Source organism: Neoarius graeffei, chromosome 2 (genome assembly GCF_027579695.1).
Source record: "Neoarius graeffei isolate fNeoGra1 chromosome 2, fNeoGra1.pri, whole genome shotgun sequence".
NCBI classification, from domain to species: domain Eukaryota; kingdom Metazoa; phylum Chordata; class Actinopteri; order Siluriformes; family Ariidae; genus Neoarius; species Neoarius graeffei.
In genome coordinates this window covers 51871553-51887001 of record NC_083570.1, presented here as the reverse complement: position 1 = coordinate 51887001, position 15449 = coordinate 51871553, and the positions used below count along the sequence as shown (strand labels likewise).

Here is a 15449-nt window from a genome sequence, read left to right as displayed (position 1 = left end):
CACCCATGGTCTCAGATCCCTCAGACGGCACTGCATCAAGGACGTTCACTCATCTATAGCTGATATAACCACATGGGCTCAGGATCACTTTGGTAAACCTTTGTCAGTTACGACAATACAGAGTTACATCCACAAATGCCAGTTAAAACTTTACCATGCAAAAAGGAAGCCTTATGTTAAGTATGTCCAGAAGTGCTGTCAACTTATCTGGATTTTGAGGTATCTGGGACGGACCATCACACAGTGGAGAATTTTTGTGGTGTGGTGAATTATGAAACAAAAAGTATGACAATGACAACCCCATACTGTTGCACACCTTAAGACCTGTTTGCAGGAAGAATGGGACAAAATACCGCCTGAACCACTTCATCACTTGGTGTCTTCAGTCCCTAAACATCTTTTAAGTGTTATGAGAAGGAATAACAGCATTATAAAGTGATTTACAATCCCAGTTTTTTTGTAATGTGTTGCAAGAATCAAAATTGAAAAAAGTGTTTAATTTGGGAAAAAAATTAATGAGGTAAAACATTGCTCTGTATTGCATTCAAAACAAAGATTATTTACAAATGATTGTTTTCAGTTTTAATTTCAGTTTCAACATACTATCCCAACGTTTTCTGATTTTGGGCTGCAGATTTTAGTGCAAGTTGGCATAGTAATTGTAGATATATTTTATTGATATATTTTACTTTACAAATATATAGTATTTCATATTTTTACAAATAAGATATATTTTACTCCCCCTTTTACAGTGGTGCTTGAAAGTTTGTGAACCCTTTAAAATTTTCTATATTTCTGCATAAATATGACCTAAAACATCATCAGATTTTCACACAAGTCCTAAAAGTAGATAAGGAGAACCCAGTTAAACAAATGAGACAAAAATATGATACTTGGTCATCTATTTATTGAGGAAAAGGATCCAATATTACATATCTGTGAGTGGCAAAAGTATGTGAACCTCTAGGATTAGCAGTTAATTTGAAGGTGAAATTAGAGTCAGGTGTTTTCAATCATTGGGATGACAATCAGGTGTGAGTGGGCACCCTGTTTTAGTTAAAGAACAGGGATCTATCAAAGTCTGATCTTCACAACACACGTTTGTGGAAGTGTATCATGGCACGAACAAAGGAGATTTCTGAGGACCTCAGAAAAAGTGTTGTTGATGTTCATCAGGCTGGAAAAGGTTACAAAGCCATCTCTAAAGAGTTTGGACTCCACCAATCCACAGTCAGACAGATTGCGTACAAATGGAGGAAATTCAAGACCATTGTGACCCTCCCCAGAAGTGGTCAACCAACAAAGATCACTCCAAGAGCAAGGCGTGTAATAGTCGGCCAGGTCATAAAGAACCCTGGGGTAACTTCTAAGCAACTGAAGGCCTCTCTCACACTGGTTAATGTTAATGTTCATGAGTCCACCATCTCTTTATCTACTTTTAGGACTTGTGTGAAAATCTGATGATGTTTTAGGTCATATTTATGCAGAAATATAGAAAATTCTAAAGGGTTCACAAACTTTCAAGCACCACTGTATGCATGCCAAGAACCTGAATAATATTAAGGACAATGTATTATGTTTCAAAAAGAAAATTCAATCTATTAAACGCTAATTATCTTGCTTTAAATCATATTTTAACATTTGTCAAATATTTGACCTCATAAGGTCAAATAAATAAATAAATAAATAAATAAATAAACAAATGACCAAGTATAATATTTTTGTCTCATCTGTTTAACTGGGTTCTCTTTATCTACTTTTAGGACTTGTGTGAAAATCTGATGATGTTTTAGGACATATTTATGCAGAAATATAGAAAATTCTTAAGGGTTCACAAACTTTCAAGCACCACTGTATAACCTAAGAATTCCTATACAGTATGTGTGTTAGACAGTTTCTGTACTAAAAAAGAATGATGAAACTACAATGAAATTGGTGCTCTAAATTTTAACACTTGTGATTCTATGGTGCATAGTGGTGTAACATGACAGATTAAGAAAAATTATTTCCAATTTTCTACTAATGTGCATTTTATACTCCATTAATTGTGACATTATTAAAAAAGCCATCGTAACATTTAAAATTTTAAACTTACAAACAAGCTATATTCAAAGAGACCCTTACCCTGAGATGATCCTCATCGATGACAGAATGCTCACCCTCATATGCAATGATCACTTTATTGGAGGTAACTTGAGGTTCAGACAAATATCCTTGCTTGAAGATCTTAATTCTGAAAGTGCCTTTCTCGGACATGTCTTTTGCATGCACAGTGAAGGTGAATGAGTCCGTGGACCGGAGGCTCTGATCACTGTGCTCATAGGATACCACACCTTTCTTGAGGTCGTCCTGGGTGAACTGAGTAGCCTCAACACCACTGACTATAATCCTACCATCACTAGGAGGAGTGTTTATATCATATATAATTTCTGAAGCACTCCTAATGTCCATGTTGGACTCTGTGCCTAGAAGACTGGTGTCCAGAGTCTTGGTACTGCCATAGTCCATGACAACCATAGTGTTGTTGACGACATGCAGATATGGTTCACCTGCCTTCACCTCTAGCAGTGCTGTGGTCTTGTGCAATCCATCAGACACTTGAAGTTGAAACAGATCCCGGTCAGCACCATGATGAAGAAACAGAACATTTCCATCTCTCAGGTCTGCCTGTGTGAAACGGTAGAGGGGTTGTGAAGGGTCTGAAGAAGACACAATGCTACCTGAGAGAATTCCAACTCGAACATAAACCAGTTGGGTGTCATTAAAGCCAGAGTCATCATCCCTGAAGAGAATATCATCAGTGGTCAGTAAACGTTGGCCATTTCTTACCACATGGAAGGGTTTATTAATAACTCTCTGAGGTATATAATCATTTTTGGATTGAATTGCTATGTTAAACGTTGCTTTGATCACCTCCTGTCCTTCAGTCTGTACATTAGTGCTACCTGTATTGACTTCAAAGACAAGAAAGGTGAATTGGTCATGGCTGATCTCTGAGCCATCATGCTTATAGACGAGCCTGTTTAAGAGTATATCTTCATTACTGAATACTCGAATTGCACCCTCAAACCTTGGCACACCAGGAGGGGAGTCCCGAATGAGATATCCGTGCATAGGGTCTTGCATGATCCTGTACACAAAGTCTGTGGACTGTGGTGTCTCCACCCAGAGGTGTTCTTTAGTAAGGGTACTTTCATTCCCTTCTAGTACCAGCAATCTTTCATTGGTTAGTACAGGGATACTAGAGTCAGCTTTGACAATGATTGGGTAAGTGTATAATTGAGAGTATTGATCCTCTGCAAAAACCTTAAACTGAAAATAGTCCTCAGCCTCGAGAGCCCAGTGGATTGTAGATCTGTAACTGATATGTCCAGCCTCAATATCCTGTTGGGTGAAATTATCTTCATCAGAAAGATCTCTACCCCGCAACATCAAGGCACCCTGTGTCGGACGCTTCCAAATGATGTATCTGATAAAACCTGAGTCAGTATTCTTCCCTTTTACCACAGCTTCTAACTCGGATTCCTTGATAACTCTTGGCTCCCTTTTTACAATTTCAAGAGGGATGATATTTACCATTATTACCAGAGCAGGCATGATCTTAATTATGAATGTATTATCTGTAAGAGTGAATTGTCCAAGCTGAACACTGAAATGAATATACTCTGTTTCTGTGTCCTCCAGATCAGCTAACATTGTAGTAATGTACATTAGTCTATTCTGCTCCAGATCAGACTGAGAAAATTGTGACACTCTCTTTGGCACACTGTCATGTGCAATAATTTGCAGTTCTCCAAATCTCAAAGGCTGTGTAACATTGAATATGATATCACCATTTTCAGGAGTAGCAGATACAGCCAGGTTCTGTATCCCGATGGTGGAGTTGCCACCCTGAATGAGGCGTAGTCCAGTGTTCGTCACCAGGCTCATCTGTGGCTGAGTTACTACTAGTCTAAAGGAGGCTGACTGGCTGATTTGATTACTATCTGAAACTTGTAGCGTGAGTCCATCCACTGAACCTCCTCTGTGGACATAGTAAATAAGTCCATCCTTAAGCTGTCTGCAGGTGAACTCACTCAGGTTCCTACCAGGGTGCTCTGAATTCTCTACGTAACCATGAGGATTTAGATCTGAGGTAACAGTAACAATCAACTTGTCACACCGCTTATCAGAATCAGCTATTTTGACAAGGTCGGGGCTTAAGCGAGTGCGTCCATTTGCTGTGACTGAAATGTCTCCACCATTAAGCTGGGGTATGTCATTGACAGGGAGAATTTCCACTGGGAGCACATATTGGTGGGGAGTTTTTAAACACTCTGGGAGGTTGGAACCATGTGCAACCACTTCTAGTTGGATTTGATCACTGTGCTTTTCGTTGCCATCATGAAGATATTTAATCTTCTTGTTCACCACATCTAGGAGAGTAAACTTCTTAGTGCGCCTAGTATTGATGTTCATGTCTACAAGGCCAAACCAAGGATCACTCTGAAGGGTGAAAATAATTTGAGACTGTCGTATTCCTGCAGCATTTAGATTGAACGTTGGGTTCAGGTTGCTTATATCGATAAAAGCTTCTCCATCATCTGGAACCAGCAGAGGCATGACGTCCAAGAGCTTAGAGACATTTTGAAAGATCTCTGGCGTGTCCTCAGTAGGTAAACAGTGTCTTTGATCTGGTGTTACACCCACATATCTTATCCGTGGTGGGGCTGTAGTTGTGGCTGTTTCGAAATCGTAATAGCTGGAATAGTCATAATCTTCTCCTTCACATTTAACATGAACATCTTTGGTTATCAGGGCATCCTGTAGGCTTCTGCCTTTCTGGTTCATCTTGATTTCTCCTAAGCAGCCAATGAAAGACTCAGATGTTATCTCCTCTTCCATACGAGTCAGGTAGTCATCACGGAATGCATCTTTCATTTTCCCCTGGATACCTCCCAAGTACATATTTCCCACAAGGTCCAGTTTTTCTAATCCATCTAGAGGGACAGAGACAGACTGACTATCCACTACTATCTCAAAAGTGTTGGGATCAACCTGCATTCTTATCCTGTGCCACTGATCATCATCCAGCTTTACTTTCATGTTGTTTACAATTACTATGCCACTGCCCAGATCTGCAACACCTTTTAGGTACCCTCCTGCCGTACCCAAGGCAATAAAATCAGACTCATGTCCTGGATGAAAGAGAAGCAGAGCATCCTCAATAGTAGTTTTTATCAGCAATTCCATATTGCGAGAACCAGTGTTGGCTCTGGTCCAGGTTGGGAAGGATATAAAGGAGTCTGGACTGATAAAGCTGGTGGCCTCTCCATCTCCTGCTTCAAACTCACTACTACAGCCTTCTTTAGTGTCATGGCAGACAGTTGCAGCTGATGACAGAATATTAAACTGATGGGACTCGAACTTTATGCCACTCATACAGCCACGAAGGAAGGGGACAGCAGTGTTGAGGTACTCAACATCCAAGTCTCTTATGCCTCCAAGGAACACACCCCTGTCAATACTGAGGTCCTGCTCCTGTCCTTGCAAGTCAACAAATGTTGTAAAAAGGCCGTCTACAGTCATGGTGAGTTTGTTGTCTTGTAGTGTAAGAGAAACATGATGATCTTTAAGATTGTTAAGTTGCACACCAGAGGAGGAGCTCAGCACCACTTCCCCTGATCCCATATCTAATCTTGCCTACGGAAGCAAGCACAAATAAATGCAAACATTATTATTATTATTATTATTATTATTATTAATGTATTTTTTTTCCTAAGGCACTGTGGCTAATGTGATGCATTAAAAAAAAGAGAGAACCACTTCAGACATATGTCTGGTGTTATTTGGCCTTGAGTCTAAATATTTTCTTTAAATGCTGACAGATATAAACTCAGATGTTCAGCTCACTCCAACTCCAGGAGAGATGTTAGCCATATGTGATGGGGGAAACATATGAGACTTACTGTAATTAAATATAATGCAACCCAAACCAAATTACTAGGCATATGAAAGACAAAATGATTATTTGGTACTAAAAAAAAACATGTTTAATCAAATTGAATTACATTTGTAATTTGAAGTAAATACTTGATAATCAGTTATTAAGAGTAAGAATTTAAGGACTGATAAGCAATTATATATCCAGTTAGTTCTTGTCCACTAATTTGATTGGTCAAGCAGGATTTCAAGGGTGCTTATATTGCACATAACAGCACGAGGACATTTTATTGTGTGTATCATTCTGATCATTTGTGTCCTGCACAAAAATTTTCCTAGTTTGAAATGGTTACTACAGTACTGTTAGTGACATCATCAGTGGACACAGTAAATTATACTTTTCAGGAATATATCTTTTGACTTAAAATATAAAGGCTTGTCAGATGAAGACAAAAAGGAAGAAAGGACGACAACTTTACCAGAAGCACATTTAGAGGAAATTATAAATCAATGTGAAATAGCTAACCAGCTAGCTGATAAGCTATAAAGTGTGTATGGCTCTTCAGGATCTATGTCCACTTGTGGATCAAAAGTAAACAGAACATTTGGTTATATTGTGTCAAAAATGGCACTTACTCAATATTAATTTCTTGTTTATAGAACTGTTGTATAAAACAATATCACACTCGAGGTTGTGCTGTTGTACTGAATATCAGCATGGATGTGATTTTATATATATATAGATAGTAAGTATATTTGCTTTCAATACTCATACACCAAGTTGCCAAGTTTTCCAATATATTATTATTTGTTGATATTATATTATGGTGCTCTGTGTTGTTCTCATTTATGTCTTTCACAACAGTATCAAAATACTCGGGTCTTGAAATAAATGCACATTAGTCATGAACAATGGTAACTTCTCTCTTTTGCGTTATTTTTGACAGAAGTAAAATTCTTACATGAACAAATTTTGGCTAGTTGATTTTCTGTTTGGCTAGTTACTTTGGAAGGTAACTAGTCCGGCTGGCTGGTGAAAAAAAATGAATTTCAAGCCATATATATACAGTATATATATATATACGCCACAATATTGTTTGGTCTCTTAAAGGAACAGTCCACCGTATTTCCATAATGAAATATGCTCTTACCTGAATTGAGACGAGCTGCTCCGTACCTCTCCGAGCTTTGCGCGGCCTCCCAGTCAGTCAGACGCAGTCAGACACGCTGTCACTCCTGTTAGCAATGTAGCTAGGCTCAGCATGGCCAACGGTATTTTTTGGGGCTGTAGTTAGATGTGACCAAACTCTTCCGCGTTTTTCCTGTTTACATAGGTTTATATGACCAGTGATATGAAACAAGTTCAGTTACACAAATTGAAACGTAGCGATTTTCTATGCTATGGAAAGTCCGCACTATAATGACAGGCGTACTAACACCTTCTGCGCGCTTCGGCAGCGCATTGATACGGAGCTCAGATATCAATGCGCTGCCGAAGCGCGCAGAAGGTGTTAGTACGCTTGTCATTATAGTGCGGACTTTCCATAGCATAGAAAATCGCCACGTTTCAATTTGTGTAACTGAACTTGTTTCATATCACTGGTCATATAAACCTATGTAAACAGGAAAAACGCGGAAGAGTTTGGTCACATCTAACTACAGCCCCCAAAAATACCGTTGGCCATGCTGAGCCTAGCTACATTGCTAACAGGAGTGACAGCGTGTCTGACTGCGTCTGACTAACTGGGAGGTCGCGCAAAGCTCGGATAGGTACGGAGCAGCTCGTCTCAATTCAGGTAAGAGCATATTTCATTATGGAAATACGGTGGACTGTTCCTTTAACAATGAATTTGTGCTTCTTACCTGTAACCTGCCATTGATGAGCTCCAGAGACAGGTAGTCTCTGTTTCCAGCAGCTAGGAGGAGCAGCCCACTGCGTCTGCTTGTCTTAAACTGGAGTGACAGATCAAAACTTAACAGATCCTGCACTGCATCTATCTGGCAGTAGCTATCCCCAAAGTATGAAACTGAAAACAGAAAAAAGGTAACGTGATGTGTGATGCATATCACTGTTAAGGCTTTCATGTAATTCAGTTAAAAAAAGTAACTAATACAATTGAAATAAAAAGTATACACATCTCTGTTAAAATTAAAGGTTTTTGTGATGTACAAAAATGAAACCAAGATAAGTCACATCAGATCTTTTTCCACCCTTAATAGCAACCAACAAAATTCAAGTGAAAAACAAATAGAAATGTTTAATTGAAAAAAGAAACGTCACAGAATTTGCAATAACATAGTTACACATCCCTTAATTAATACTTTGTTAAAGCACCTTTTGCTTGCAATATGGCACTCTGTCTTTTTGGGTAAGAGTCTACTAACTTAGCACATATTGATTAGGCAAATTCATTCCACTTTTCCTTGCAAAACTGCTCCAGGTCTTTCAAATTGTGAGGGAATCTCCTGTGCACAGACCTCTTCAAGTCATTCCACAGGTTTTTGACAGGATTCACATCTGGACTCTGACTGGGCCTTTCCAAAACATTGATCTTCTTCTTCTGAAGCCATTCATTTGTTGATTTGGATTTGTGCTTTGGGTTGTTATTATGCGAAAAGGTGAAATTTGTCTAACAGAGGCCTGCAGGTTTTGTGCCAAAATAGATTGGTGTTTGGAGCTATCCATCCCTTATCCTGACTAGAGCCCCAGTCCCAGCTGAAGAGAAGCAGCTCTATAGTATGATGCTACCACCACCATAGTTCACTATGGGTATGGTGTTCTTTGGGTGATAAGCTGTCTTGGTTTTGTGCTAAGCATTATCATTAAGAATTATGTTGAAAACATTCTACCTTGGTTTCCTCAGACCATTACACATTTTGCCATGTTTTGCAGTGAATTAGGCAGGCTAATGTGTTTTTTTTTGGTGAGAAAGAGCTTCTGTCTAGACACCTTGTTCTGTAACCCATATGTGAAGAATGTGAGAGATTGTTGTCACTTGCAGCGAGTGATCAGTATTTGCCAGATATTCCTGCAGCTTCTTTAATGTTGCTCTACTTGGTAATGTTACTGTGGTGTCCCAGTTTCTCCACTTGTTGATGATGGCCTTCATGGTGTTCCAAGATCTAATGTTTTGGATATTCTTTTGTCCCCTTCTCCTGATCAATACCTTTCCATAATGAGATCCTGTACATGCGTTGGACCATGGCTTCAGTAGTGGGATGAATCCAAGAAAATGTAAAAAAAAAATTAAAAATCCTACAGAAACAACTGATCTTTTTTTAAATTTAGGTTAATCCGAATCACTTAAATGATGACAAATCAAAGTCCTTTCCAAGTTACAAGGCACTTTGGGCGGCAGCGATCTCTGTTTCAGTAGCCCTCGGCTTCTCACATAGCTAGGGTTACAGTGGGGGGCTGGTACTCTGATAATTGTGAGAATTTGACTCATTACTCACATCTGTATTGCAGCGTGCCTTGCCAGATGGCAGTAGGTACCATTTTTATGATGGTCTTTGGTATGACCCGACCGCGAGTAGAACTTATGGTCGAGAGGCAGACACTCTAACCACTAGGGCAACTTGTGGTTAAATGATGACAGGTGTATGATAATTACTTCTGAACATGAATTTGAATGTGATTGATTACTTCTGATGCCCCATTATAAAAGGATATGCACACTTATGCAACCAGCTTACTGTTTATGGTTGTGTTTCTGTTAGTTTTCAACTTGAATTTTGTTGGTTACTAGATCACATTAAAAGGTGGAAAAGGATCTGACATAATTTATAAAGGTTTCATTTTTTAACATCACAAAATCATGCAATTTTAACAGTGGTGTGTAGACTTTTTTATAGACTTTTTAGACTTTTATACACTTTTTTTTAGACTTTTTTCCACTGTAAGCTGCTAATGTGTAAGAAAATTGCTAGGATACACCATGGACGTATGACTGGCATGCTGATTGAATCTTACACAGCTGCCACAAAAAAAAAAGAAGAAATTTGGAAAGGTTGTGGAAAATGCTGATATGATTCATAACCCCATGAGGATGTTTGGCTGTCAGTAGTGCTACAGATTTTCCCAGGCTTTGGCTGTGTGATGTCTGACTCTGTGCAAATTCAGCCACCTGCTCAGAACAAATCTCTTCAGAAAAAAAGCACTCTCTTCTCCCTCCACCAATATTATACACACAGGAAATGAATTGTTTCCCATTGCTTTCACTCTTGAACTAAACTGAGCAACAGCCCTAGGTCTCACGAGCAAGCATTTCCAAGGTCTGTGCCAATTTTACAACCTCCTACACAATCTACAGACTAAACGCCACTTTACCATGACCCCTGGAAATCCCCTCCATGGATTATCAACATAGACATAGACTTGGATAGCTTACATATGTATGGGAATATGTTCCAAAACAGCTTATTTTTTTTAATCAGGGTTTCTAATCAGACAGAATAAAAAGCCTTCGACTTTTCGCCAACATCTGACAATGTCTAACTTTCAAGGAGTTAATAATTAATGAAAATGGCCAGTTACAAATACAGCCAATAGGAAAAACATGGTATTTCATGTATTGAAGCTAATAACCCCTAGCCTTTCTGCATGTCTTATAAAGGTTCACACACTGTAATGTTATCATTGAATGGTGATTACTCATTCCATATTGAAATTGAAATTGCTCTCCTTTCTCATCAAGTCATGTTTTGCCTTCAGTAGGACATAAAATAAAACAAAGAAAAACAATTATTCTGTTGTCCTGAACTCCCCAGTCTGTGAGCAATACACACAGAGAAACATAAAACGACTCAACAGGACAGCATTTTTCATCCACAGTAAATTTTATATATAAAGATGAAAGAAGTGTAATATGAGGTGAAGCCATCTCTTCCAGTGAGCTCTCATACCTTGATTTCAAGCTGACTGGAAAAGCAACTGCACTGGCCCCCGTTTGGGCAAGTGGATGTATATATAGTTGGCTAAAATAATAACAGAGACATTATTAGGAGGAATGTTCCAAAAGTAGACTAGAACAACATGTAGTTGGACATTTGACTAGGTGGAGTCAGATTTCTTCCCCATCTTTGTACATAGACCAGTACAGTTTTGGAGATTTATGTACATCATTGGGGGCGGCACGGTGGTGTAGTGGTTAGCGCTGTCGCCTCACAGCAAGAAGGTCCTGGGTTCGAGCCCCAGGGCCGGCGAGGGCCTTTCTGTGTGGAGTTTGCATGTTCTCCCCGTGTCCGCGTGGGTTTCCTCCGGGTGCTCCGGTTTCCCCCACAGTCCAAAGACATGCAGGTTAGGTTAACTGGTGACTCTAAATTGAGCATAGGTGTGAATGTAAGTGTGAATGGTTGTCTGTGTCTATGTGTCAGCCCTGTGATGACCTGGCGACTTGTCCAGGGTGTACCCCGCCTTTCGCCCGTAGTCAGCTGGGATAGGCTCCAGCTTGCCTGCGACCCTGTAGAAGGATAAAGCGGCTAGAGATAATGAGATGAGATGTACATCATTGGATAAATAGTTTGAAGCTAAATACTGTGGTTAATTTAAAATTGTTTCATATTGGTTGCATAATCCTAGGCATTGTAACAGCTATTATTATAGGCCACGTATAGTGCAGCATGTAGGAAGTAGGGCTCCATCACTGATACATTTTCACAGCACACACCGCAAAAAATGATACCTTAGCAAGTGAAGATGTCTTGAATTAAGGCACAATGCTATATATATTCTAGTTCTGTCTTCTTCTCCAGTCTGTCTTACTATACTAGTGCATCTCAAAAAATTAGAATATTGTGAAAAAGTAAATTTTTTTCATAATTTACTTCAAAAAGGTAAACTTTCATATATTCTATATTCATTACATGTAAAGTGAAATATTTCAAGCCTTTTTTTGTTTTAAATTTGATAATTATGGTTTATAGCACATGAAGATTAGAAATCCAGTGTCTCAAAATATGAGAATATTTCATTTTAAGTTTGAGTAAAACAGTATAAATACTGTGTATCTGTCAGTCTAGTTCAGCACATGCAACCACAATCATGGGGAACACTGCTGACTTGACAGTTGTCTAGAGACAGTCATCAACATCCTCCACAAGGATGGTAAGCTACAGAAGGTAATTGCTGAAAAGGCTGGCTGGAAAAGGTGCACAAGCAACAGGGATGACTGCAGCCATGAGAGGATTGTCAAGAAAAGTTGATTCAAGAACTTGGGAAAGCTTCACAAGGAGTGGATTGAGGCTGGTGTCAGTGCATCAAGAGCTACTACACACAGACGTCTTCAGGAAAGGGGCTACAACTGTTGCGTTCCTCTATCAAGTCACTCCTGAACCAGAGACAATGTCAGAAGCATCTTACCTGGGCTAAGAAGAGAAAGAACTGGACTTTTCTCAGTGGTCCAAAGTCCTGTTTTCAGATTAAAGTAAATTTTGCATTTCATTTGGAAATCAAGGTCCTAGAGTCTGAAGGAATAGTGGAGAAGCACAGAATTCAAGGTGCTTGAAGTCCAGTGTGAAGTTTCCACAGACTGATGATTTGGGGTGCATGTCATCTGCTGGTGTTGGTCTACTGTGTTTTATCAAGTCCAAAGTCAATGCAGCTGTCTACTTGGAGATTTTAGAGCACTTCATGCTTCCATCTGCTGACAAGCTTTATGGAGATGCCAATTTCCTTTTCCAGCAGGACTTAGCACCTGCCCACAGTGCCAAAATCACTACCAAATGGTTTGCTGACCATGATATTACTGTGCTTGATTGGCCAGCCAACTCACCTGAGCTGAGCCCCATAGAGTATGGGGTATTGTCAAGAGGAAGATGAGAAACACCCAACCCAAAAATACAGATGAACTGAAGGCTTCTATCAAAGCAACCTGAGCTTCAATAACACCTCAGCAGTGCCACATGCTGATCACCTCCATATTGATGCAATAATTCATGGTAAACAAGCCACAACCAAGTATTGTGTGTATAAATGAGCATATTTTTCAGAAGTTGGACATTTCTGTATTGTAAATCCTTTTCTGATTGATCTTAGGAAATATTCTAATAATTTGAGTTACTGGATTTCTGATTTTCATGAGCTATAAGCCATAATTATCAAAATTAGTACAAAACGCTTGAAATATTTCACTTTACTTGTAATGAATATAGAATATATGAAAGTTTACCTTTTTGAATTAATTTATGAAAAAAAACTTTTTCACAGTATTCCAATTTTTTGAGATGCGCTAGTATAATGTTCATGCAAACAATGCACATTAACCCGTTAGATAACATTTGGAACTTTTCTTGACTGCAGAGACTTTTTATTGCATTAAAAAGTTTTATCTCCTCTAAAAAAGCAATATGGTCTGCCATTCAAAAGGAAATCAAAACACAGTTGATTAATATATTTACTTTTATGCAACAAACGTACAAGCAAATATGTTTTCTTTTTGTTAACTAAAATGGCTATAGTTCTTCAACACAATTTAATGTGTTGAATTTCTTGGTTTAATGTGAGGAAATTTAATGTATGCTTTCCTTTGACCAGAGATGCTAGATTGGTGTGTTAAAAGTAGCCCAATTGACAAGCTGTATGAAAAGATCTAATAACAGTTCTTTCACCAAGCTAAATGAAAATAAATAAGAAAAAAAAAAGCATGCTGCCAGTGCAAAAGCAACTGAGCTCAGCAGAAACCACAGACTTGGCAACACTATCTATATAACTCTGAGCAACATGTATGGAGTTAATTTACACCTGGTTTAGGGGGAGGACAAAATGAACATGCAAACCTGGCCCCTGCTAATTGGCCAAAGTTTAGTACATTGAATGAAATAGGTAATTAACTTTCCATTACTCCACTTTTTTTGCACTGACTTTACATCCTTTGCTCTTATACATATATACAGTATGTATAAGGGAGAGCCACACTTTATATGCTGCTGCACGTAGGCTTGTATCCTAGTTTTGTACATAACAGGCAAGGTTTTTCGCACAGGATGTGGCCTATTTATGCTGTACAGTATGTGTGTATGCATGTGTCTGAGTGTGTGTTTTGGCTCTGGCCAGGTCTGATGGCTATGAAAGATGATGAATGGCTCATTTTACTGTATCTTTTTACATCTTATGGAGTACTTTGCATGTCTTTCTGTATACACGTTCAATAAATCTTCTACTTCTATTTCTCCTTCTACTTCTCCTCAATCACAACTCCAACTCTCCCTGCTGCTTTCAGTGGCAGAACACATGCCTGGAAGAAGAAACAACCACAGTTAGACTACAGGAAGCAGCCAGCCATTTAGAGCTGTTTCAGGCATTTCTTTTTAAAAATTCTGTCCACATTACATAATGCTGAAATTATAATATTGTCAATGAAGAAAACATTTCTATGAAGGCCCACCATGGCAACCGTCACTAACCATTTACTTTCTAAGCAAACCACTGGCTGGTGTAAATGCTACACGATTATGGACTTGACCCTATAAATAGTGGTTACATTGGATTGTTGATTTGTTGTTCTGGTAGTGATGCTATGCTTGTAATTATGTGACACATAAGACACTACCACTTAGACAGAGCCACTACAGTATGTATGACAACCTTCAGTGTATTCAACAAACTTGAGTGGTGTTGTTGCTAAGATTTTTAATATTTCATGTGTGTCTATGAGCTATCCGCTTGTTAAGCTGTGATGTAACAGCCCTAGTTCTGGGGCCAAGCCTCATCTTCTCAACATACCGCAGTGCTGTGTCCATCGTTGTTTGAACAGATCTAAGTTTAATTAATTAATGAAATAATTAATTAATATATATTTTTTAAATGCAGTTGCCATGAAGGAAAATGTTTACTTGCTTTTAATACTTATGAAATGTAATATCTCCAAAAAGAAACTTTTAAATGAAGAACAGAGGATGGAGAGGTGGGGGGTGGACAGTGATTGGTCAGTGATTGGTCGCAAGCTCAAGTCAGCTGTTACACTGTGAGTTGAGTGAACTTGCTTTCTAAAATCATATCACAGCGGCTGTGATGTGAGCTGGAGAGCCATATCGAGTTCAAAACAATCATGAACATGTGCTGAAAAAGTCACTAGATTTATCGCTAGGCTCTTGTAAAAAAAATTTAATAGGTTACTAAACAGGTCTAAAGTCAATCACCAAATCCAGAGACAAAATCTCGACACTGGCAATACTGAGGAGGTGTTTGGATCCAGAAATGGCTATTGACATCAGACTTAAAGGAAGACTGCCTTTCAATTTAATAAAATCGATAAAATTTAGTTTTCTCTGTGACTTGGTCATAATGATGCATGTTTATTTCACTAATATCTCACAAAATATTAGGCAATTATGTGACTGGGAACATATCTAATTTGATTCCAAAGCAAATAATGTGTGTGAGATGGCCTGGTTCGTGCAATCAAGCAAATGGAAGAAGTGCATGTGCGCATGCGTAAATTTACCTTTGATCATCCCACTGTCTCCGCTGATCGCCGATATTAATAAGTTTAGTTCTGTGATTCCTTTCCTTTGCAACATAACGTCTT

General features: G+C 38.7%; 1 protein-coding gene across 1 annotated transcript in view; it reads right to left on the bottom strand.

The window, feature by feature from the left end:
• cspg4 (chondroitin sulfate proteoglycan 4) overlaps positions 1 to 15449 on the bottom strand; it is an 84642-nt gene that overhangs the window by 35290 nt on the left and 33903 nt on the right. Inside the window, exons 2-3 of the mRNA XM_060914376.1 lie at positions 7786 to 7949; positions 2125 to 5682 (exon numbers count right to left, since the gene is read on the bottom strand). Of these exons, the coding sequence (XP_060770359.1) occupies positions 2125 to 5682; positions 7786 to 7949 (3722 nt within the window). The remainder of the gene's footprint in view (positions 1 to 2124; positions 5683 to 7785; positions 7950 to 15449) is intronic.